This window comes from Salmo salar, chromosome ssa17, assembly GCF_905237065.1.
Source record: "Salmo salar chromosome ssa17, Ssal_v3.1, whole genome shotgun sequence".
NCBI lineage: Eukaryota > Metazoa > Chordata > Actinopteri > Salmoniformes > Salmonidae > Salmo > Salmo salar.
In genome coordinates, this window is record NC_059458.1 from 22,001,866 (window position 1) to 22,027,088 (window position 25,223).

Genomic DNA, 25,223 nt, shown 5'->3' on the forward strand with positions numbered 1-25,223 from the left:
CCCCTGGTTTCATATGCTGTTATTAGTGAGGTCGAGTTCCCCTGGTTTCATATGCTGTTATTAGTGAGGTCGAGTTCCCCTGGTTTCATATGCTGTTATTAGTGAGGTCCAGTTCCCCTGGTTTCATATGCTGTTATTAGGGAGGTCCAGTTCCCCTGGTTTCATATGCTGTTATTAGGGAGGTCCAGTTCCCCTGGTTTCATATGCTGTTATTAGGGAGGTCCAGTTCCCCTGGTTTCATATGCTGTTATTAGGGAGGTCCAGTTCCCCTGGTTTCATATGCTGTTATTAGGGAGGTCGAGTTCCCCTGGTTTCATATGCTGTTATTAGGGAGGTCGAGTTCCCCTGGTTTCATATGCTGTTATTAGTGAGGTCGAGTTCCCCTGGTTTCATATGCTGTTATTAGGGAGGTCGAGTTCCCCTGGTTTCATATGCTGTTATTAGGGAGGTCGAGTTCCCCTGGTTTCATATGCTGTTATTAGGGAGGTCGAGTTCCCCTGGTTTCATATGCTGTTATTAGGGAGGTCGAGTTCCCCTGGTTTCATATGCTGTTATTAGTGAGGTCGAGTTCCCCTGGTTTCTTATGCTGTTATTAGGGAGGTCGAGTTCCCCTGGTTTCATATGCTGTTATTAGGGAGGTCGAGTTCCCCTGGTTTCATATGCTGTTATTAGGGAGGTCGAGTTCCCCTGGTTTCATATGCTGTTATTAGGGAGGTCGAGTTCCCCTGGTTTCATATGCTGTTATTAGTGAGGTCGAGTTCCCCTGGTTTCATATGCTGTTATTAGTGAGGTCGAGTTCCCCTGGTTTCATATGCTGTTATTAGTGAGGTCGAGTTCCCCTGGTTTCATATGCTGTTATTAGGGAGGTCGAGTTCCCCTGGTTTCATATGCTGTTATTAGGGAGGTCGAGTTCCCCTGGTTTCATATGCTGTTATTAGGGAGGTCGAGTTCCCCTGGTTTCATATGCTGTTATTAGTGAGGTCGAGTTCCCCTGGTTTCATATGCTGTTATTAGTGAGGTCGAGTTCCCCTGGTTTCATATGCTGTTATTAGTGAGGTCGAGTTCCCCTGGTTTCATATGCTGTTATTAGTGAGGTCGAGTTCCCCTGGTTTCATATGCTGTTATTAGGGAGGTCCAGTTCTCCTGGTTTCATATGCTGTTATTAGGGAGGTCCAGTTCCCCTGGTTTCATATGCTGTTATTAGGGAGGTCGAGTTCCCCTGGTTTCATATGCTGTTATTAGGGAGGTCGAGTTCCCCTGGTTTCATATGCTGTTATTAGGGAGGTCGAGTTCCCCTGGTTTCATATGCTGTTATTAGGGAGGTCGAGTTCCCCTGGTTTCATATGCTGTTATTAGTGAGGTCGAGTTCCCCTGGTTTCATATGCTGTTATTAGGGAGGTCGAGTTCCCCTGGTTTCATATGCTGTTATTAGTGAGGTCGAGTTCCCCTGGTTTCTTATGCTGTTATTAGGGAGGTCGAGTTCCCCTGGTTTCATATGCTGTTATTAGGGAGGTCGAGTTCCCCTGGTTTCATATGCTGTTATTAGGGAGGTCGAGTTCCCCTGGTTTCATATGCTGTTATTAGGGAGGTCGAGTTCCCCTGGTTTCATATGCTGTTATTAGTGAGGTCGAGTTCCCCTGGTTTCATATGCTGTTATTAGGGAGGTCGAGTTCCCCTGGTTTCATATGCTGTTATTAGGGAGGTCGAGTTCCCCTGGTTTCATATGCTGTTATTAGGGAGGTCGAGTTCCCCTGGTTTCATATGCTGTTATTAGGGAGGTCGAGTTCCCCTGGTTTCATATGCTGTTATTAGGGAGGTCCAGTTCCCCTGGTTTCATATGCTGTTATTAGGGAGGTCCAGTTCCCCTGGTTTCATATGCTGTTATTAGGGAGGTCCAGTTCCCCTGGTTTCATATGCTGTTATTAGGGAGGTCGAGTTCCCCTGGTTTCATATGCTGTTATTAGTGAGGTCCAGTTTCCCTGGTTTCATATGCTGTTATTAGGGAGGTCGAGTTCCCCTGGTTTCATATGCTGTTATGAGGGAGGTCCAGTTCCCCTGGTTTCATATGCTGTTATTAGGGAGGTCCAGTTCCCCTGGTTTCATATGCTGTTAATAGGGAGGTCGAGTTCCCCTGGTTTCATATGCTGTTATTAGTGAGGTCGAGTTCCCCTGGTTTCATATGCTGTTATTAGGGAGGTCGAGTTCCCCTGGTTTCATATGCTGTTATTAGTGAGGTCGAGTTCCCCTGGTTTCATATGCTGTTATTAGTGAGGTCGAGTTCCCCTGGTTTCATATGCTGTTATTAGGGAGGTCGAGTTCCCCTGGTTTCATATGCTGTTATTAGTGAGGTCGAGTTCCCCTGGTTTCATATGCTGTTATTAGTGAGGTCGAGTACCCCTGGTTTCATATGCTGTTATTAGGGAGGTCGAGTTCCCCTGGTTTCATATGCTGTTATTAGGGAGGTCGAGTTCCCCTGGTTTCATATGCTGTTATTAGTGAGGTCGAGTTCCCCTGGTTTCATATGCTGTTATTAGTGAGGTCCAGTTCCCCTGGTTTCATATGCTGTTATTAGTGAGGTCGAGTTCCCCTGGTTTCATATGCTGTTATTAGGGAGGTCGAGTTCCCCTGGTTTCATATGCTGTTATTAGGGAGGTCCAGTTCCCCTGGTTTCATATGCTGTTATTAGGGAGGTCCAGTTCCCCTGGTTTCATATGCTGTTATTAGTGAGGTCCAGTTCCCCTGGTTTCATATGCTGTTATTAGGGAGGTCGAGTTCCCCTGGTTTCATATGCTGTTATTAGTGAGGTCGAGTTCCCCTGGTTTCATATGCTGTTATTAGTGAGGTCGAGTTCCCCTGGTTTCATATGCTGTTATTAGTGAGGTCCAGTTCCCCTGGTTTCATATGCTGTTATTAGGGAGGTCCAGTTCCCCTGGTTTCATATGCTGTTATTAGGGAGGTCCAGTTCCCCTGGTTTCATATGCTGTTATTAGTGAGGTCCAGTTCCCCTGGTTTCATATGCTGTTATTAGGGAGGTCGAGTTCCCCTGGTTTCATATGCTGTTATTAGTGAGGTCGAGTTCCCCTGGTTTCATATGCTGTTATTAGTGAGGTCCAGTTCCCCTGGTTTCATATGCTGTTATTAGTGAGGTCCAGTTCCCCTGGTTTCATATGCTGTTATTAGGGAGGTCGCGTTCCCCTGGTTTCATATGCTGTTATTAGGGAGGTCGAGTTCCCCTGGTTTCATATGCTGTTATTAGGGAGGTCCAGTTCCCCTGGTTTCATATGCTGTTATTAGGGAGGTCCAGTTCCCCTGGTTTCATATGCTGTTATTAGGGAGGTCGAGTTCCCCTGGTTTCATATGCTGTTATTAGGGAGGTCGAGTTCCCCTGGTTTCATATGCTGTTATTAGGGAGGTCGAGTTCCCCTGGTTTCATATGCTGTTATTAGGGAGGTCGAGTTCCCCTGGTTTCATATGCTGTTATTAGGGAGGTCGAGTTCCCCTGGTTTCATATGCTGTTATTAGGGAGGTCGAGTTCCCCTGGTTTCATATGCTGTTATTAGGGAGGTCGAGTTCCCCTGGTTTCATATGCTGTTATTAGGGAGGTCGAGTTCCCCTGGTTTCATATGCTGTTATTAGTGAGGTCCAGTTCCCCTGGTTTCATATGCTGTTATTAGGGAGGTCCAGTTCCCCTGGTTTCATATGCTGTTATTAGGGAGGTCGAGTTCCCCTGGTTTCATATGCTGTTATTAGGGAGGTCGAGTTCCCCTGGTTTCATATGCTGTTATTAGTGAGGTCCAGTTCCCCTGGTTTCATATGCTGTTATTAGGGAGGTCGAGTTCCCCTGGTTTCATATGCTGTTATTAGGGAGGTCGAGTTCCCCTGGTTTCATATGCTGTTATTAGTGAGGTCCAGTTCCCCTGGTTTCATATCCTGTTATTAGGGAGGTCGAGTTCCCCTGGTTTCATATGCTGTTATTAGGGAGGTCGAGTTCCCCTGGTTTCATATGCTGTTATTAGGGAGGTCCAGTTCCCCTGGTTTCATATGCTGTTATTAGTGAGGTCGAGTTCCCCTGGTTTCATATGCTGTTATTAGGGAGGTCTAGTTCCCCTGGTTTCATATGCTGTTATTAGGGAGGTCGAGTTCCCCTGGTTTCATATGCTGTTATTAGTGAGGTCGAGTTCCCCTGGTTTCATATGCTGTTATTAGGGAGGTCCAGTTCCCCTGGTTTCATATGCTGTTATTAGTGAGGTCCAGTTCCCCTGGTTTCATATGCTGTTATTAGTGAGGTCGAGTTCCCCTGGTTTCATATGCTGTTATTAGGGAGGTCCAGTTCCCCTGTTCCCTGATTTCTTTTTTCAATAACTGTTAAATCATGAAATTTCATGAATTTCTACAGAATGGGTGGATGGCTGTATTTTGTTACCCTGTTAAGTTGTTTTTCTTTAATGTGAATCTATACAGTTATAGTGCACAGAAAATGTAGGTTGTGTTGTACAAATGGCAATAATTGCTATTTGAATAGAAAGAATAATTGAATCACCCTCCAGGTAGTGGGAGATTTTATATTTCTGTAGGCAGGGGGCGCTACACTTCATTCTGACGTGGGATTCGGGACTCCTATAAATTAAATATTCTAGTCCTTGTAATAAACGGTGTATTATGCACAGCTTTATATTTCTACACATTAACACACGGTTTAATACCGATTGAATAAGTAAATAAAATCATTTGAGCGTTAAAATGCAGTAGCCCACTCTGAAATCTAATATCCTGGATTGTATTATAAGGATCTATTATTACAGTAACCTGTAATAGTTGATGTAGGCCCAGCTACCTCATGCAAACGTATGCAAATAATGAAGAGTAAAATATTAAACCGCCAACAGGGGGACAGTCTCTAAAAGCAGTTATAGTTTTACATCTTTGTGATGTCATTCTCTGTTGGAGCATTTCGCGGCAGCAGCAGGCGACACAGGTTGGGGGAATAACGAGAGAGATGGGGGCAGTTGACAGTTTACCAGGCGTACAAGACTAGGAAACGAAGCCAATTGACTAGCTACAACTTAAAGGACGAAAGCAGCTGTCCGTCAACCTCTCCAAAACGCAGTCATGTTATCTTTATCCATTAGGATATGTTTTTATTCTGAATAGGCTATTTATTCTCCAATCACATCGTTCTCTTCTCCCAAAACATCCCAGGACAGGATAGAGTGGATGTTATTGTAATAATAGCCATGAATTCGGCGGAACAGACGGTAACGTGGCTGATAACGTTGGGGGTCTTGGAGTCACCGAAAAAGACAATTTCTGACCCTGAAGGATTCCTGCAGTCTTCTCTCAAAGATGGGGTTGTCCTGTGCAAGCTGGTGGAGCGATTGCGCCCTGGTTCTGTTGAGAAAGTAAGGTCATCTCTTATTGCCTGGATGTCCCACCTCTGCCTTAGACAACTAGTATGTGGAACTTGAAGAATTAAACGTTGTATTAGTATGTCTTTGTTGTAGATGTCAAACCGATCCTAGTATAGATAATTACCAGAGGGGTTATTGTACCGAGTAGAGTGGAATTTCCGGACAGATGTCCGTGTGTCTCACTTCAGCACTAGTTTGCATTGACAATGAGATACCTATTCCCTTTATTCCCAATATAACCTATTCTTAAGTGAGTAATAACGCAATTGTATTCACATAGGCTACACATGGCATTAAAGTCCCATGATTTTTTTTCTTGATTGAAAACAGACGCTTTTTAAAAAAAAAAGAACATGTTTGGTTTTCGGAGTAAGTATGCACATTTGGCCACTTTATTTTTATTCCACCCAAAAATGTTGCTATAATAAACGGGTGTTTTTGGTTCGGATCAACTGCTATAATGGAGTACACTACAAATAGGTTCACATGAGTGGTCCGCCATTGACTTCAATTTCACTCAGAAGAAGCCCCCCTCTCTCTCTTTTAAAGGAACAGTGTTGTTTTAACATTATTTAGCCATCAGAGTAGACCATTTATATAGGCTTACATTGTAACATTGGGAAAAGCATTAGCCTACTGATGGGACTCTCCCAATTATTCAGTGAAACACTCATTTAAGGGTTATGGAAACACCATTGTATTAGGGATAGAACAAATTCTTATTTACAATGACGGCCTACCCCGGCCAAACCCTAACCCGGACGACGCTGGGCCAATTGTGCGCCGCCCGGTGGGACTCCCAATCACGGCCGGATGTGATACAGCCTGGGTCTGTTGTGATGCCTCTAGCACTGAGATGCAGTGCATTAGTCTCGGGAGACCCTATGAGCTTTACTTTTATGCATTTTTGTTCTTGTAAAGCATTTCAAAATATACAATATAGAACAACAGAGTATATAACGGAGTATACAAACATTACAAACAACAGTCGGGGATACAGACAATACATTATATAAAGACAGTGGTGGGAAATGTACCAAATGTTCATACTTGAGTAAAAGTAAAGTTACATTAATAGAAAATTACTCAATTAAAAGTGAAAGTCACCCAGTAAAATACAACTTGAGTAAAAGTAAATTATCCAAAGTAAATGTAATTGCTAAAATATACATAAGTATCAAAATTAAAAGTATAAATGATTTCAAATTCCTTATATTAAGCAAACAAGACGGCACGATATTTTATTTGTTAAAGATATCCAGAGCCACACTCCAACACATAGATAATTTACAAATGAAGCATTTGTGTTTAGTGAGTCCGCCAGATCAGATGCATTAGGGATGACCAGGGATGTTCTCTTGATAAATTTGTGAATTTGACAAGTTTCCTGTCCTGCTAAGCATTCAAAATGTAACGAGTACTTTTGGGTGTCAGGGAAAATGAATGGAGTAAAAAGTACATTATTTTTTTTAGGAATATAGAGGGGTAAAAGTAATAGTTGTCCAAAATATAAATAGTAAAGTGCAGATACCCCCCAAAATTACTTGAGTACTATACACCACTGTACAAAGACTAATTAATTACAAACATTAAACGTTTTGATAGCTCTTTTGTTATGAGAAGAAGAAATCGTGTTTATTTGTTGCCTTGACATTTTTAGCTGGGGGGGAAACGTCATTTCTGTCACACACCCACAGAGCAAGAATGAACCTGCTCCTGTGCACTTGCAATTTATGCACAGTTGGGAAAAGTTAACAGCATAACAACAACAGGGTCAGGGACTTCTAAATAATAGCCAATTGACGATAGGCCTAATAAGGAGAGAAATGGTTAGGTTATTAAAGGCCACTACTGATATAGTCGAGGAGGGTTCTGTTTGCACAGGTAGGCACCAAAAGGTGTAGCCGCTGGGTTCTGCTTTTCACCGTGGAATATACATACCACGTCATTTCCTCTCCTACTAATCCAATTTCCCGATGGGAGATTGAGAGGTCTTTCAGAAACCCCGATTGGAGATTTTAGTTTCACACTGAAATCGTGGATCTGTACCGTCTTTTGCAAAACCGAGAACAAAACAGGGTACTTACGGACGGCCGTATGCGTGCACCTACGGCTCGGGGATTTACTTCATAAAACGTTTAACTCCCTTTTCACACAGATCTTCCAAGAACCAAGGAATGATAGTGAGTTCCAGAGCAATATAAAGGAGTTTCTGAAAGGCTGCGGGTCCTTCCGAGTGGAGGTGAGTCATTTAACCTGTCTGCTGCTCTGTAACTTTGTTGGAAATATCGACAATACAACGCGCTCTAAACATGACTGAAAACACTGGATCAACATTTCATTTGATCAACACGGGAGCCTGCCCCGTGGGGCGTTAGCACAGCCCAGTTTTACTAGCCTACCAGCAGAAATACTACAGTAGCAGCCCGTCGCCATTTGGATACTAGTCTGGGCTTTCATTTGTATTTCTAAGATAGTGTAACAGTATTCCAAACGAATACTACTCCACTCAATGTGTAGGGTTAGGGTAGAATGATTTGGTCACCATGATTTGGCCGTTTAACTGAGAAGTTCACCATTTTACAACTTGTTAGATGGTTCCTCATCCTGAAAATAATCTATGGTCCGGGAGAAACTGCAATCCATGGTTCAGTTCTTTACACAGCCATTACAAACTTCAGCTGACATTAGCCACTGTTAGCTAAAAAGCCATGGAAGCGATGGGGGCAAACCAACTCCATATTTGGTTTGATGTTACTTAAAGGCGATTTGGCCATAACAATCTAATAAAAACATGCTCACAAATTAGCTGAAGTTTGTAATGGCTGTGTAAAGAACTGAACCATGGATTCTAGTTTCTCCTGGCCCATAGACTATTTTCAGGGTGAGGAACCATCTAACATCAAGTTGTAAATTAGTGATCTTGTCCTTTAATTCAACAACAAATTGTTATTCTGCATATTGAGCTGTCCTGATCAATATGCAGACCAAGGGAATTTAACTGTGGGCACATCTACTGTCATGAGTAGCCAAGGCCGAGAGCCATATTTCACTCAGTCAATACCATGAACCCTATTTCAACATTACAAAACACTTTCAAATGAATAATTATTATATTTCTACTGTGTGAAACCTGAGTTGTTGGAAATCTGTTTTAAAACACAAATGTCATCTCTTGGAATACTGTGCATCAGTCACACAATTTATTTGTCATGGAAACAAGATTTGCCTCAAACTTCTGAGAAATTGTGCGATATGGCAGGTGCCAGGTAAACATGTAAACAAAGGTGTGAAATGAACAGCTTCCTGATTTCAAATCCATCTGGGAAATTAGACAGTCCACTACTCCCGAAAATATAAATGTGTACACCTTGTAGTGAACTACTTGCCTTACCATGGCCTAGTTCTTGTGAATGTCTCGTCTTGACAGTGTGACTGACTGCTTGAAGACCAGGCCTTATGGAAAGACTGTGACGGCTCTGTTCCAGTGTTCACACCATACCACTGAGAATGAAGCAGTGTATTGGCATGCATCCAAGTGTTATGCTAGTGTGGATATTGGCCTGTGACTCATACCTACCAGGAGTGAGAGCTGCTGGACTGTTCTATCTCATGGCTGCTCACTGCAGTATAGAGGCTGGGCTGCAGCAATAGTAACTAGCATGGCCTTTAGCACCTAACTCAGGTGTCTGTCCCGTCCTGTCCTGTCGTCAGTCATGCCTAACTGAATCAATACAGTTTTTGCAAGAGGTGGTGCTGGGGGGGGGGAGGTTCATGAGAATGTCAACCCAACCAATGGATTTTCCAACGAGGTCGATTAGATCGCAAGGTTAAATTCCAAAATGACCAGACATGGACATACACTGTAGTGTGAAGGAGCAGTAAGCTGTCATGATGTCCATGGTAGATTATTGTCCCAAAACAACCCCTACCTTATAGACATTCATTCGTAATAGATGTCTTCACTCTAGAGACCACATTGAGTCCATCCACCATATTGCTTAATATGTCCATGTAGTTCTGTGTCAGATCAAGAAGAGGTCATGCAGAAGTGTGTGTGTAGGATTAGGGAGTAAGGGGTGGTTAGGGGGGGTGTGTGTGTGTAGGATTAGGGAGTAAGGGGTGGTTGGGGGTGTGTGTGTGTGTGTGTGTGTGTGTGAGAGAGAACATGATGAGGCAGAGATTAGAGAGATGGCTCAGACTGCTGCTAATCCCCCAGACTGGGTGGTTAAAGGGTAGGAGTGAGGGTGTGTGTGTCCAGACTAAGGGGCTAGGGGTGGGTAGAGGAGAGGGTGGGACTGTGTGGGTGCTTAGCCATAAGTGTGCCACAGTGAGTGCTGAACCAGACTGGGTGAAAACTGCCCTCGGAGCAGAAGCAGCATGTAGGGCTGAGGAAACCAATGACACGACTGAATTCCCACTCAGCTATGAAAATGACCTAATACTCTGACAGGGAAGTAGACCTCGTAGAGCTACTACACTTACTGCCGTGCCAAATGGTGCTGAATACAATAGAATAGCAGTAAGTAAACTTGGGTGTTGGCCTGGTTGTGCAACAGCGTTAATGCATCTCCCGCTGTGGCCCAGTCACCTTAGGAAGCCTGATGAAATCCTGTGTTTGTACTACAGAATTAGGTAGTTATCTGATAAATACAGTCACACCATATCCTGCCAGGCCATGGCTCTCATAGCGTTTCATGTTGGCTGTGTGTTAGTTGTTTAATGAACTCTGACAACATACCGTTTTAAAGAGACACCCAGGCCAAATGAGACGTAAGACTTGAAGGAGGAATACAGTGAAGGAGGAATACAGTGCAGGAGGAATACAGTGCAGGAGGAATACGGTGCAGGAGGAATACGGTGCAGGAGGAATACGGTGCAGGAGGAATACGGTGCAGGAGGAATACAGTGAATCGGGTCAGATGTGTGCTGCCAGACTTAGGTGTTGGCACTCCTGTCCTAAAGTTCCATTATTAAACAGCCAACATCTCAGGTAGCAATTATTTAGAGAATAATACAGCAGGAAGTGGTTGATCCCCAGTTAGACAGAGGGTGGATCTCAACATGACAGTCACATTCCTGACCTGTCTGGACTGAGAACAGAGAGAGTAGGATGTCCCTAACCCTGGGGCTTCCTTCCTGTGGGTGTCTGTGGTACGAAGCACTTCGCTGTCTAAATCCCAGCGTCTGTACAACGTCTCAGTAATGCTTGGGTAGATTATGGCTGAGTTCTGCTGCCTGTCAATCAGTAGTTGTTGTAACTCTTGATATTCTCCAGGCCTCAAACCTAGGCCTCCTTACTGTGAGAAATATCTTTACAGACATTACACATCACTGTACTATGGGAATGTCTGGAAGTTCCTGTCGGGTTTTCATCACCAGAACCAGAGGAAATATAAGACCTTTACGCCGTTGCAATGTTATGAAACAGTTTTGTTTGTCTTCAGTCACTTATCTACATGTTTTATTTTCAACAAGTATTGAAAAGCTAAAGGATATCTCTCCTCTCCCTCCTCTTCTCAGCCATTTGAGGTCAATGACCTTCTCCAGGGACTGAATTTCACCAAGGTGCTCAACTCGCTGGTGGCACTGGCCAAAGCCACCGAGGGTAAGTGGACTGACAGAAGTGTTTCTGGGGTGATTCATGGAAGGTTTCCTGTTTTCTATTCAAATCCATACCTGTGAAGTCCCACATGTAACCTGTAGTGTAGATATCAGAGTGGGCGTTGTGTGTTAGGCCTGTGTGTGTCAGTGTAGAATGATGGGTGCATGTTGCAGCATGTTGACTTGTTCTTCACTCACATTAATGTGTGTTGAACCTAAAGTAGCAGGAGTAAAATAATCTCCTGAAACTGGATCCCCACATTCTGTCACGGGGAGGGTCTCTTCTGCTCTCTTCAACCAATCCAGTAAATGTGGGGGAGGAGTTAAGATGGAGTGACGCCTTGTTAACGTCCGAAAGCAGAAGTCACGTCACAGGCTCTCTTCCATTTCCCCTGAAAACCGGATCGGTTGTTGACGGCCCCGCCGAGGCTGTCCCCCCTCATCCCTCTCTCTCATCCACAGACATAGGAGTGGGCAGTGACTCTGTGTCCTCATCCCTCTCTCTCTCATCCACAGACATAGGAGTGGGCAGTGACTCTGTGTCCTCATCCCTCTCTCTCATCCACAGACATAGGAGTGGGCAGTGACCCTGTGTGTCCTCATCCCTCTCTCTCTCCTCCACAGACATAGGAGTGGGCAGTGACTCTGTGTCCTCATCCCTCTCTCTCATCCACAGACATAGGAGTGGGCAGTGACCCTGTGTGTCCTCATCCCTCTCTCTCTCATCCACAGACATAGGAGTGGGCAGTGACTCTGTGTCCTCATCCCTCTCTCTCATCCACAGACATAGGAGTGGGCAGTGACCCTGTGTGTCCTCATCCCTCTCTCTCTCCTCCACAGACATAGGAGTGGGCAGTGACTCTGTGTCCTCATCCCTCTCTCTCATCCACAGACATAGGAGTGGGCAGTGACCCTGTGTGTCCTCATCCCTCTCTCTCTCATCCACAGACATAGGAGTGGGCAGTGACTCTGTGTGTCCTCATCCCTCTCTCTCATCCACAGACATAGGAGTGGGCAGTGACTCTGTGTCCTCATCCCTCTCTCTCTCATCCACAGACATAGGAGTGGGCAGTGACTCTGTGTGTGTCCTCATCCCTCTCTCTCTCATCCACAGACATAGGAGTGGGCAGTGACTCTGTGTGTGTCCTCATCCCTCTCTCTCATCCACAGACATAGGAGTGGGCAGTGACTCTGTGTGTCCTCATCCCTCTCTCTCATCCACAGACATAGGAGTGGACAGTGACTCTGTGTCCTCATCCCTCTCTCTCTCATCCACAGACATAGGAGTGGGCAGTGACTCTGTGTGTGTCCTCATCCCTCTCTCTCTCATCCACAGACATAGGAGTGGGCAGTGACTCTGTGTGTGTCCTCATCCCTCTCTCTCATCCACAGACATAGGACTGGGCAGTGACTCTGTGTGTCCTCATCCCTCTCTCTCATCCACAGACATAGGAGTGGGCAGTGACCCTGTGTGTCCTCATCCCTCTCTCTCTCATCCACAGACATAGGAGTGGGCAGTGACCCTGTGTGTCCTCATCCCTCTCTCTCTCATCCACAGACATAGGAGTGGGCAGTGACTCTGTGTCCTCATCCCTCTCTCTCTCATCCACAGACATAGGAGTGGGCAGTGACTCTGTGTGTGTCCTCATCCCTCTCTCTCTCATCCACAGACATAGGAGTGGGCAGTGACTCTGTGTCCTCATCCCTCTCTCTCTCCTCCACAGACATAGGAGTGGGCAGTGACTCTGTGTGTGTCCTCATCCCTCTCTCTCTCATCCACAGACATAGGAGTGGGCAGTGACTCTGTGTCCTCATCCCTCTCTCTCTCATCCACAGACATAGGAGTGGGCAGTGACTCTGTGTGTGTCCTCATCCCTCTCTCTCTCATCCACAGACATAGGAGTGGGCAGTGACTCTGTGTCCTCATCCCTCTCTCTCTCCTCCACAGACATAGGAGTGGGCAGTGACTCTGTGTGTGTCCTCATCCCTCTCTCTCTCATCCACAGACATAGGAGTGGGCAGTGACTCTGTGTGTGTCCTCATCCCTCTCTCTCTCATCCACAGACAGGAGTGGGCAGTGACTCTGTGTGTGTCCTCATCCCTCTCTCTCTCATCCACAGACATAGGAGTGGGCAGTGACTCTGTGTGTGTCCTCATTCCTCTCTCTCTCTCATCCACAGACATAGGAGTGGGCAGTGACTCTGTGTGTGCGCATCACTCGTCCTCGTTACGGATCAAGTCGTTTGACTCTCTGAACACTCAGTCTCCCCGCGGACGCTCCTCCAAACTCCTCCACAACCAGTACCGCAGCCTGGTGAGTCACAGAACCCAACAGAACCACAGAAACCAACTGAACTAGAAGGAACCATTTGAGGTGGTTCTCACCTGCAACATGGGGTTGTTTTCGATCTCTATTTGTTTTATCTTCCTCCATACTTTCTCAATGTCTTCTTTTTTCTTTCCCTCTTAATTTCTTTCCTTCTCTCCTGTTCCTCTGTTCTTTCCCTTCCTCCATCGCTCCCTCTTTCCTCCCCACTAGGACATGTCGGAGAGCGGTGGGCAGCGGGTACTGGTGAAGGCCAAGTTCACCTTCCAGCAGACCAATGAAGACGAGCTGTCCTTCAACAAGGGGGACATGATCAGTGTGTCGCGCCAGGAAGACGGCGGCTGGTGGGAGGGCTCGTTCAACGGCAACAAGGGCTGGTTCCCTAGCAACTATGTCAAGGAGGTCAAAGGCAGCGGTGGGTGTCAGTGATTGGGCGGCTTGGATTGAATATTAAGTAGGGATCATAGTTTGTATTGGCGAGTATCAACATTAGGCTTATGCATCTCTATAACAACGTTATAATCATCTATAGCAGCTCTATTACAACTGTATAACACTCAGAGAAGTATCTCCTGTGTTGATGATATCTGATAGTGGTCCCCCCTATAGCTGACTGTACCTCTGAATCATGCAGCTAAAGCAGGCTGTTGATAGCTGGTGTGATTTACACACTGTATTTAATGTGGGTCTGTAGGGAATATCCTCTGCTGTTTTTAATGGCTATACATCAAATACTCATTTCATGCAGTCAGCATTTCCCCCGGATGCTAGAGCTGTAATAACATGATTTATTTATTTTACCAGGTAAGTTGACTGAACACATTCGTATTCATAGCAATACAGGGTTGTATGCTGCTGGCCAAAGAGAATGATCATGAAGAGAATGATTTATAGCTGCAATATGTAACCTTTTGGGTGTCCAAACCAAATTCACATAGAAATGTTATTTATAGATCAGTCATTCTCACTGAAATCAAGTCTAAGTGGTAGATATGTTCTATGTGCGCTATTTCTATGCTTCTTGTTCTTAAGTTTAGTTTTTGCGTCTTCTACTTTCGTTTTTGTACACCAGCTTCAAAGAGCCGAAAATACAATATTGATTCTCTACACTATATGTGCTTGTTTTGTCGCATAAACTGAAATTAGGAAAACTACTAGAATTTGAGAAACCAGGAAATAGCGGAGCAATTAATTCGTAGTGCATCTTTTAAAAGAGGAATTACAGAGTGAAGGAGCGTGTTGCCAATACTAAGCTCACCAAGACATGGCTCTACTCCAGCTTATTCAATGGACTGCAATGTGCAAAGCATTACAGATAGAAATGTAGAGCTCTGAGTTGGTTCTATACACGACATTTCTATCTGCAACACTAAGTGTTCTATCAGATCATATACAGAAATGTATAGTAGATGTATAATCTGTCTTTGCACAGCTGTTGTGCACAGTGATTGTGCACTATTAATGTAGCTATTGTGCATTATAACGGAGTGGAAGGAAACTGCACGGTTAAACAAAGACAGGACATTCCTTAGCTTAGCCTGTGGGTGGGACTTCCCCCAAACACACCAAACAGATCCCAGTGCTTCGCTCTGTTGGCCTACTACCTACCTACACATGATGAACTATGTATCAAACTAAGTGGCATTTCTCTATAAGCTCACAGTGGTAACCCACCCCCTTTCTGTATCCAATCAGTCACACATGAACATGCCCTCTGTCTCTGGCTGCAGAGAGCGAGAGAGCGAGCTACAGTTTTTCTTTCTTTGCTATGTGTCATGTTGTTCTCTCTCCATTCTGTATGCTATCTCTGCCCCAAGGGTTAGCTACTAAAACACAGCAACATGAATATGTCCCCATTTCTCTGTAGTGCATAGAAAGCCTCTGGTCTGGTCGTTAGCTAAATGAAGCCAGCATCTTTCCCCGCCGGATAACGTTGCTTTAAACTCTATTATAAAATGAATGACTTCATGTTTCTGTCCTACTCTGTCTGTCCTACTTCTACTCTACACTTTCTTCTCCTCTCTCTCTTCTCCTCTCTCTCTCTACCACACAGACAAACCAGTGTCTCCTAAGTCTGGCACCCTCAAAAACCCTGTGAAAGGCTTTGACACACCAGCTGTCAGCAAGACCTACTATAACCTGGTGAGAACCTACACCACCTACTGCACTGAGATCTGAAATACCACGAGGGTTTTAGAATTTAGGCTTTTTCCTGCCGTGTGTTCGTGTGCAGTAATGTAGGTTGTTTCTTCCGTCTGACTGGCTGCTGGGCCAGCTGTGCCTCAAGGCCCTGTGACTGGCTGCTCTGTTTCTATCTAGTGGTAGCACACTGTCACTATGGTGTGTGTGTGTGTGTGTGTGTGTGTGGGGGGGGGTCTGGGTCAGTGATAGTTCACAGGGACTGTGTCCTGCTGCCGTGACGGTGATATGAGCACATTGCAAAGCATCCTGGAGGCCCTCTGTTTATTTTGGTGCTGAGAGAAGAGAAACAGAGGGAGGGAGATGAACTATTCAAGACACAGAAACTGTCAGGAGAGGAGAGTATAGCGGAGAGGAGAGTATAGCGGAGAGGAGAGTATAGCGGAGAGGAGAGTATAGCGGAGAGGAGAGGAGAGTATAGCGGAGAGGAGAGGAGAGTATAGCGGAGAGGAGAGGAGAGTATAGCGGAGAGGAGAGGAGAGTATAGCGGAGAGGAGAGTATAGCGGAGAGGAGAGTATAGCGGAGAGGAGAGTATAGCGGAGAGGAGAGTATAGCGGAGAGGAGAGTATAGCGGAGAGGAGAGTATAGCGGAGAGGAGAGTATAGCGGAGAGGAGAGTATAGAGGAGAGTATAGCGGAGAGGAGAGTATAGAGGAGAGGAGAGGAGAGTATAGCGGAGAGGAGAGGAGAGTATAGCGGAGGAGAGTATCTGTATTGTCCCAATGGACAAGAATACATTAAGATCCACATGGAGCAATCTGACACAAATCAATACATTATGATATGGGGAAAGAAGTGAATAGTCCACTACTAGTCTTTATGAAGACTTGAAGGTAACCTCATCAGTGTTAAGTTATCCTGTGTAACAAGATCCAAATGAGTTTGAGAGTTGAAATATGAGCCCTACAACATCGGTAGTTAAATGCTACCTGGCCGTTCGCCATTAGTGGACGTTAGATGGGTTAAAGCCAACTTAAACCCTCCACCTTCTCCATCCATCCATCTCTGCATCCTTCCTAAAGCCTGCTCTGAACCTAGCCAGTAATGACATGTACTGAAGAGGTCAGTATTTGATGAGAAAAGGATAGCAGTTTATTTCTGTCCTCTGGTTTCTCTGTTTAATGGGCTCCTCATATGAAACTTAAAGACAAAAGAAAGTAAAGTACTTCAAAAAATGACGTGAAGAGGACAGGCTTCAGGAAGCAGAATGGACGGTCTCCCTGGCCCCATTCTGTCAACGAGGGGAAGGTTAGGAGGAGAGAGGGTGGGTCTCCTCAGTGGGGGTGTCTGAGTTCAGTGTCTGTCTGCCCGCCTGCCTGCCTGTCTGTCCATCCGTCAACATCCTCTCCTAACCCCCCTGTTCCGTCTCTCTCTCTCTCCATCCAGGTTCTCCAGAACATTCTAGAGACCGAGATCGAGTATTCCAAGAAGCTCCAAAACCTACTGACCTCATACCTGCACTCACTGCAACCCACAGACAAGTGAGTGTGTTTGTGTTCACATGGCTGTGTGTGTATTTGTCAGGGGTGTTGTGTGTCTGTCTGATTTCTTACTGTACCCCCCCCCCCTGTCTTTTAGTCAACCATATCGCTCCAGCTTTCCCCACACTGTCTCCCTCTGTCTCCAGGTTGAGCAGTGCAGACGTCAGTCACATCCTGGGGAATCTGGAGGACATCTCTACCTTCCAGCTGATGTTGGTTCAGTCCTACGAGGAATGTACCAAGTGAGTCCCCGAACCCACACACACACCATATGATCAGTCCAGCATTGACCAAATGTATCTTATCAATACATGGATGTACCAAATGAGTGCCGGTAATCTTCACGCAAGCTTAAAGTATGAATCAACTCTGAAATAGACCACGTCCTGTCTGCCAATAGGATCTAAAGCCACACCTTAAAACCCGCTGTGTGGGAGGGAGCACTATTCCTCTCATATATATATATATCTCAACATGCTGTTTATACAGGTCACACTGACACTTACTGGTAGACTCTGGTAGTGCTGTGGTGGTGAGCGTGTGTGTGTGTGTGTGTGTGTGTGTAGGCTTCCAGAGAGCCAGCAGAGAGTAGGGGGCTTCTTCCTCAACCTTCTGCCCCAGATGAAGGCTCTCTACATGGCCTACTGCTCCAACCACCCCTCGGCTGTCAACGTCCTCACAGAACACAGGTAAGTGTGTGTGTGCACGTCAGGTAAATGTGTATGTAACCAAATCTATCGTGATTTTTATTTATTTTTTTATTTTTTTTGTAATCTTTTATTTTTATTTTTTTATGACATCAGGTTGACTGTCAAAATGATAGTGGACTATTTTCAGTTACAAAATCTGAAGTATTTTGTGTGTTTCAGTGAGGAGCTGGGGGAGATTAGTATGTTGCTGTGTGTTTCAGTGAGGAACTGGGGGAGATTAGTATGTTACTGTGTGTTTCAGTGAGGAGCTGCGGGAGATTAGTATGTTACTGTGTGTTTCAGTGAGGAACTGGGGGAGTTTATGGAGGGGAAGGGAGCCAGTAGTCCAGGTATCCTGACCCTCACCACTGGCCTCAGTAAACCCTTCATGAGGATGGACAAATACCCTACACTGCTGAAGGAACTGGAGAGACACATGGAGGTGAGAGGGAGACAGTCTGTTTATTTAAAAAAAAAAAAAAAAAATTAGGGGGTAGAGCAGCTTTAGTATTACAGACAGATTGTAGCTTCCGTCAATGGAATTGTCTGCAGCATTTCCAATCTCCCATATTTATTTTTTGTAAATACACAGTACCAGTCAAATTTGGACACACTTACTCATTCAAGGGTTTTAAAAAAAAAACTATTAAATAACCCATATGGAATCATGTAGTAACCAAAAAAATGTTAACCTCTCTAGGGCAGGCGGGACGAATTCGTCCCACCTACGTAACAGCCAGTTGAATCCTGTGGCGCGATTTTCAAATACCTTAAAAATCCTATTACTTCTGTTTAATCCTGTTTAAAATCAATTTTTATGCCATTTTTCTCGTAGAAAAGCGATAATATTCCGACCGGGAATCTCCTTTTCGGCAAACAGAGGAAAAAATCACAAAGACGGGGGTGGTCAGGTCACGCGCCTAAGCCCACAGTCCCTTGATCGGCCACTTGAGAAAGGCGATAATGTGTTTCAGCCTGGGGCTGGGATGACGACATTCAGGTTTTTCCCGGGCTCTGAGCGCCTATGGACGACGTAGGAAGTGTCACGTTAGAGCAGAGATCCTTAGTAAAAGATAGAGATGGCAAAGAAGTTCCAGAAATGGTCAGACAGGCCACTTCCTGTAAAGGAATCTCTCAGGTTTTGACCTGCCATTTGAGTTCTGTTATACTCACAGACACCATTCAAACAGTTTTAGAAACTTTAGGGTGTTTTCTATGCATATATAATACGTATATGCATATTCTAGTTACTGGGTAGGATTAGTAACCAGATTAAATCGGGTACGTTTTTTATCCAGCCGTGAAAATGCTGCCCCCTAGCCATAAGAGGTTAAAGACAAGACTCGTTAATCTAACCACACTGTCCGATTTCAAAAAGGCTTTACAACGAAAGCAAAACATTAGATTATGTCAGCAGAGTACCAAGCCAGAAATAATCAGACACCCATTTTTCAAGCTAGCATATAATGTCACAAAAACCCAGAAGACAGCTAAATGCAGCACTAACCTTTGATCTTCATCAGATGACAACCCTAGGACATTATGTTATACAATACATGCATGTTTTGTTCAATCAAGTTCATATTTATATAAAAAAACAGCTTTTTACATTAGCATGTGACGTTCAGAACTAGCATACCCCCCGCAAACTTTCGGGGAATTTACTAACAATTTACTAAATTACTCACGATAAACGTTCACAAAAAGCATAACAATTATTTTAAGAATTATAGATACAGAACTCCTCTATGCACTCGATATGTCCGATTTTAAAATAGCTTTTTGGTGAAAGCACATTTTGCAATTTTCTAAGTACATAGCCCAGCCATCACTGGCTAGCTATTTAGACACCCGGCAAGTTTAGCCTTCACCAAAATCAGATTTACTATTATAAAAGTTTGATTACCTTTTGTTGTCTTCGTCAGAATGCACTCCCAGGACTGCTACTTCAATAACAAATGTTGGTTTGGTCCAAAATAATCCATCGTTATATCCGAATAGCAGCGTTTTGTTCGTGCGTCCCAGACACTATCCGAAATGGTAAATCAGGGTCGTGCGCATGGCGCAATTCGTGACAAAAAAATTCTAAATATTCCAATACCGTACCTCGAAGCATGTCAACCGCTGTTTAAAATCAATTTTTATGCAATTTATCTCGTAAAAAAGCGATAATATTCCGACAGGGAATCTCCTTTTCGGCAAACAGAGGAAAAAACACAAAGACGGGGGCGGCCAGTGCACGCGCCTAAGCCCACAGTCCCTTGATTGGCCACTTGAGAAAGGCGATAATGTGTTTCAGCCTGGGGCTGGAATGACGACATTCAGGTTTTTCCCGGGCTCTGAGAGCCTATTGGAGCCGTGGGAAGTGTCACGTTACCGCAGAGATCCTTTGTAATTGAATGAGATGTCAAAGAAAGACAATAAATGGTCAGACAGGCCACTTCCTGTAAAGTAATCTCTCAGGTTTTGACCTGCCATTTGAGTTCTGTTATACTCACAGACACCATTCAAACAGTTTTAGAAACTTTGGAGTGTTTTCTATCCAAAGCCAATAATTATATGCATATTCTAGTTACTGGGCAGGAGTAGTAACCAGATTAAATCGGGTACGTTTTTTTATCCAGCCGTGTCAATACTGCCCCCTAGCCCTAACAGGTTAAACAAATGTAAATATATTTTATATTTGAGATTCTTCAAAGTAGCCACCCTTTGCCTTAATGACAGCTTTGCACACTGTTGGTGTTCTTTCAACCAGCTTCATGAGAGTCACCTGGAATGCTTTTCCCACAGACTTGAAAAAGTTCCCACATATGCTGAGCATTTGTTGGCTGCTTTTCCTTCACTCAGCGGTCCAACTCATCCCAAACAATCTCAATTGTGTTGAGGTCAGGCGTTATGAAGGCCAGGTAATCTGATGCAGCACTCCATCACTCTCCTTCTTGGTCAAATAGCCCTTACACAGCCTGGAGGTGTGTTTTGGGTCATTGTTGAAACACACATGAGAGTCCCACTAAGCACAAACCAGATGGGATGGTGTATCGCTGCAGAATCCTGTGGTAGCCATGCTGGTTAAGTTTGCCTTGAATTCTAAATAAATCACAGACAGTGTCACCAGCAAAGCACCATCACACCACCTCCTCCATGCTTCACGGTGGGAAACACACGTGCGGAGATCATCAGTTCACCTACTCTGCATCTCACAAAGACACGGCGGTTGCAACCAGAATTTGGACTCATCAGACCAAAGGACAGATTTCCACCAGGCTAATGTCCATTGCTCGTGTTTCTTGTCTCAAGCAAGTCTCCTTTTTATTGGTGTCCTTTAGTAGTGGTTTCTTTGCAGCAATTCGACCATGAAGGCCTGATTTAATGCAGTGTCCTCGGAACAGTTGATGTTGAGATGTGTCTGTTACTTGAAATCTGAAGCATTTATTTGGTCTGCAATTTCTGAGGCTGGTAACTCTAATGAACTTATCCTCTGCAGCAGATGTAACTTTGGGTCTTCCTTTCCTGTGGCGGTCCTCATGAGAGCCAGTTTCATCATAGCGCTTGATGGTTTTTGCGACTGCACTTGAAGAAACTTTCAAAGTTCTTGAAATGTTCCGGATTGACTGACCTTCATGTCTGCAAGTAATGATGGACTGTCATTTCTCTTTGCTTATTTAAGCGGTTCTTGCCATAATATGGACTTGGTCTTTTACCAACTAGGGCTATCTTCTGTATACCACCCCTACCTTGTCACAACACAACTGATTGGCTCAAATGCATTAAGAAGGAAATAAATTCCACGAATTAACTTTTAAGAAGGCAAACCTGTTAATTGAAATGCATTCCAGGTGACTCCCTCATGAAGCTGGTTGGAAGAATGCCAAGAGTGTGCAAAGCTGTCATACAGGGAAAGGGTGGTTACTTTGAAGAATCTCAAATATAAAATATATTTACATTTGTTAAACACTTTTTTTTTTTTGCTAACTACAGGATTCCATATGTGTTATTTCATACTTTTGAGGTCTTCACTATTATTCTACATTGTAGAAAATAGTAAAAATAAAGAAACCCTGGAATAAGTTGGTGTGTCCAAACTTTTGACTGGTACTGTGTGTGTGTGTGTGTGTGTGTGTGTGTGTGTGTGTGTGTGTGTGTGTGTGTGTGTGTGAACACTAAAATAACACATCCTAGATCTGAATGAATGAAATAATCTTATTAAATACTTTTTTCTTTACATAGTTGAATGTGCTGACAACAAAATCACACAAATAATCAATGGAAATCCAATTTATCAACCCATGGAGGTCTGGATTTGGAGTCACACTCAAAATTAAAGTGGAAAACCACACTACAGGCTGATCCAACTTTGATGTAATGTCCTTAAAACAAGTCAAAATGAGGCTCAGTAGTGTGTGTGGCCTCCACGTGCCTGTATGACCTCCCTACAACGCCTGGGCATGCTCCTGATGAGTTGGCGGATGGTCTCCTGAGGGATCTCCTCCCAGACCTGGACTAAAGCATCCGCCAACTCCTGGACAGTCTGTGGTGCAACGTGGCGTTTGTGGATGGAGCGAGACATGATGTCCCAGATGTGCTCAATTGGATTCAGGTCTGGGGAACGGGCGGGCCAGTCCATAGCATCAATGCCTTCCTCTTGCAGGAACTGCTGACACACTCCAGCCACATGAGGTCTAGCATTGTCTTGCATTAGGAGGAACCCAGGGCCAACCGCACCAGCATATGGTCTCACAAGGGGTCTGAGTATCTCATCTCGGTACCTAATGGCAGTCAGGCTACCTCTGGCGAGCACATAGAGGGTTGTGCGGCCCCCCCAAAGAAATGCCACCCCACACCATAACTGACCCACCGCCAAACCGGTCATGCTGGAGGATGTTGCAGGCAGCAGAACGTTCTCCACGGCGTCTCCAGACTCTGTCACGTCTGTCACGTGCTCAGTGTGAACCTGCTTTCATCCGTGAAGAGCACAGGGCGCCAGTGGCGAATTTGCCAATCTTTGTGTTCTCTGGCAAATGCCAAACGTCCTGCACGGTGTTGGGCTGTAAGCACAACCCCCACCTGTGGACATCGGGCCCTCATACCACCCTCATGGAGTCTGTTTCTGACCGTTTGAGCAGACACATGCACATTTGTGGCCTGCTGGAGGTCATTTTGCAGGGCTCTGGCAGTGCTCCTCCTGCTCCTCCTTGCACAAAGGCGGCGTTAGCGGTCCTGCTGCTGGGTTGTTGCCCTCCTACGGCCTCCTCCACGTCTCCTGATGTACTGGCCTCTCCTGGTAGCGCCTCCATGCTCTGGACACTACGCTGACAGACACAGCAAACCTTCTTGCCACAGCTCGCATTGATGTGCCATCCTGGATGAGCTGCACTACCTGAGCCACTTGTGTGGGTTGTAGACTCCGTCTCATGCTACCACTAGAGTGAAAGCACCGCCAGCATTCAAAAGTGACCAAAACATCAGCCAGGAAACATAGGAACTGAGAAGTGGTCTGTGGTCACCACCTGCAGAACCACTCCTTTTATTGGGGGTGTCTTGCTAATTGCCTATAATTTCCACCTGTTGTCTATTCCATTTGCAGAACAGCATGTGAAATGTATTGTCAATCAGTGTTGCTTCCTAAGTGGACAGTTTGATTTCACAGAAGTGTGAATGACTTGGAATTACATTGTGTTGTTTAAGTGTTCCCTTTATTTTTTTGAGCAGTGTATATATTTTTTATATATTCCTTTATTATTTTCCACAAACCCTGCCACCCCTCCCCTAATTGGGGTAAACTAATGAACAACACCACTTAGGCTTCTACTTCCAACTTATACATACTACATACATTTCAGGAACAGTATGTTTTACATTAGTTTTCTGTGTGTGTCTCTATGTAAAATGGATAAAGGTAATTTGCCTGTGAATGGTTGCTTTTTGTTGTGTAGGTGTAGACTATATTGACTGTGTTAGACCTGTGATCTTCTGATGAATCAAACGTCCCCCTCTTCTTCATCAGGAGCATCATCCTGATCGACCAGACATCCAGAAGTGTTTGACCTCCTTCAAAAGCCTCTCTGTGAGTCGGACATATACCGTCCCTGTCTCTGTTTAATGACTTGTGCAGTGTTGAAGGGTTACATTTACATGCCTCTTGTTGATGATGTACACTTCCGTTCAAAAGTTTGGGGTCACTTAGAAATGGCCTTGTTTTGAAGGAAACGCAATTTTTTTTGGGTCCATTTTAAAATAACATCAAATTGATCAGAAATACAGTGTAGACATTGTTAATGTTGTAAATGACTATTGTAGCTGGAAACATTAGTTTTAAAAACATTTTTAATCAATACATACATTTTAATGGAATATCTACATAGGCGTACAGAGGCCCATTATCAGCAACCATCACTCCTGTGTTCCAATGGCATGTTGTGTTAGCTAATCCAAGTTTATTATTTTAAAATGCTAATTGATCATTAGAAAACCCTTTTGCAATTATGTTAGCACAGCTTAGAACTGTTGTTCTGATTTTCTTTTTTTTTTAAACAATAAAACTGGCCTTTAGACTATTTGAGTATCTGGAGCATCAGCATTTGTGGGTTCAATTACAGGCTCAAAATGGCTTGAAACAAAGAACTTTCTTCTGAAACTCGTCAGTCTATTCTTGTTCTGAGAAATGAAGGCTATTCCATGTGAGAAATTGCCAAGATACTGAAGATCTCGTACAACGCTGTGTACTACTCCCTTCACAGAACATCGCAAACTGGCTCTAACCAGAATAGAAAGAGTGAGAGGCCCCGGTGCACAACTGAGCAAGAGGACAAGTACATTAGTGTCTAGTTTGAGAAACAGACGCCTCACAAGTCCTCAACTGGCAGCTTCATTAAGTAGTACCCGCAAAACACCAGTCTCAACATCAACAGTGAAGAGGCGACTCCGGGATGCTGGCCTTCTAGGCAGAGTTCCTCTGTCCAGTGTATGTGTTCTTTTTCCCATCTTAATTTTTTGTTTTTATTAGCCAGTCTGAAATATGGCTTTTTCTTTGCATCTCTGCCTAGAAGGCCAGCATCCCGGAGTCGCCTCAACACTGACATTGAGAATGGTGTTTTGCGGGTACTATTTAATGAAGCTGCCAGAATAGACTCACAAGTTTCAGAAGAAATGTATTTGTTTTTGGCCATTTTGAGCCTGTAATCGAACCCACAAATGCTGATGCTCCAGATACTCAACTAGTCTAAAGAAGACCAGTTTTATTGCTTCTTTAATCAGGACAACAGTTTTCAGCTGTGCTAACATAATTGCAAAAGGGTTTTCTAATGATCAATTAGCCTTTTTAAAATGATAAACTTGGATTAGCTAACACAACGTGTCATTGGAACACTGGAGTGATGGTTGCTGATAATGGGCCTCTGTACGCCTATGTATCAATTGTGTTATTTTAATGGACAAAAAATTTGCTTTTCTTTCAAAAACAAGACATTTCTAAGTGACCCCAAACTTTTGAGCACTAGTGTATATGGAATCCAGTGTT

General features: G+C 44.4%; 1 protein-coding gene across 3 annotated transcripts in view; it reads left to right on the forward strand.

Moving 5' to 3' along the window:
* The first annotated feature begins 4,181 nt into the window (after positions 1 to 4,181).
* Positions 4,182 to 25,223, forward strand: part of LOC106574627 (rho guanine nucleotide exchange factor 7) — a 31,321-nt gene continuing 10,279 nt past the window's right edge. For 2 of the 3 annotated variants that reach the window (XR_006760017.1, XM_014150618.2), the window contains exons 1-11: positions 4,182 to 5,399; positions 7,567 to 7,650; positions 10,932 to 11,016; positions 13,193 to 13,326; positions 13,552 to 13,753; positions 15,392 to 15,480; positions 16,924 to 17,018; positions 17,165 to 17,260; positions 17,585 to 17,707; positions 18,011 to 18,149; positions 23,712 to 23,771. Coding sequence is in view for 2 of the 3 variants with exons in the window: in XM_014150618.2 (XP_014006093.2) it covers positions 5,235 to 5,399; positions 7,567 to 7,650; positions 10,932 to 11,016; positions 13,193 to 13,326; positions 13,552 to 13,753; positions 15,392 to 15,480; positions 16,924 to 17,018; positions 17,165 to 17,260; positions 17,585 to 17,707; positions 18,011 to 18,149; positions 23,712 to 23,771 (1,272 nt within the window). In the remaining variant the exon portion in view is untranslated. The remainder of the gene's footprint in view (positions 5,400 to 7,566; positions 7,651 to 10,931; positions 11,017 to 13,192; positions 13,327 to 13,551; positions 13,754 to 15,391; positions 15,481 to 16,923; positions 17,019 to 17,164; positions 17,261 to 17,584; positions 17,708 to 18,010; positions 18,150 to 23,711; positions 23,772 to 25,223) is intronic. The other variant, XM_014150617.2, reaches the window with a different exon arrangement.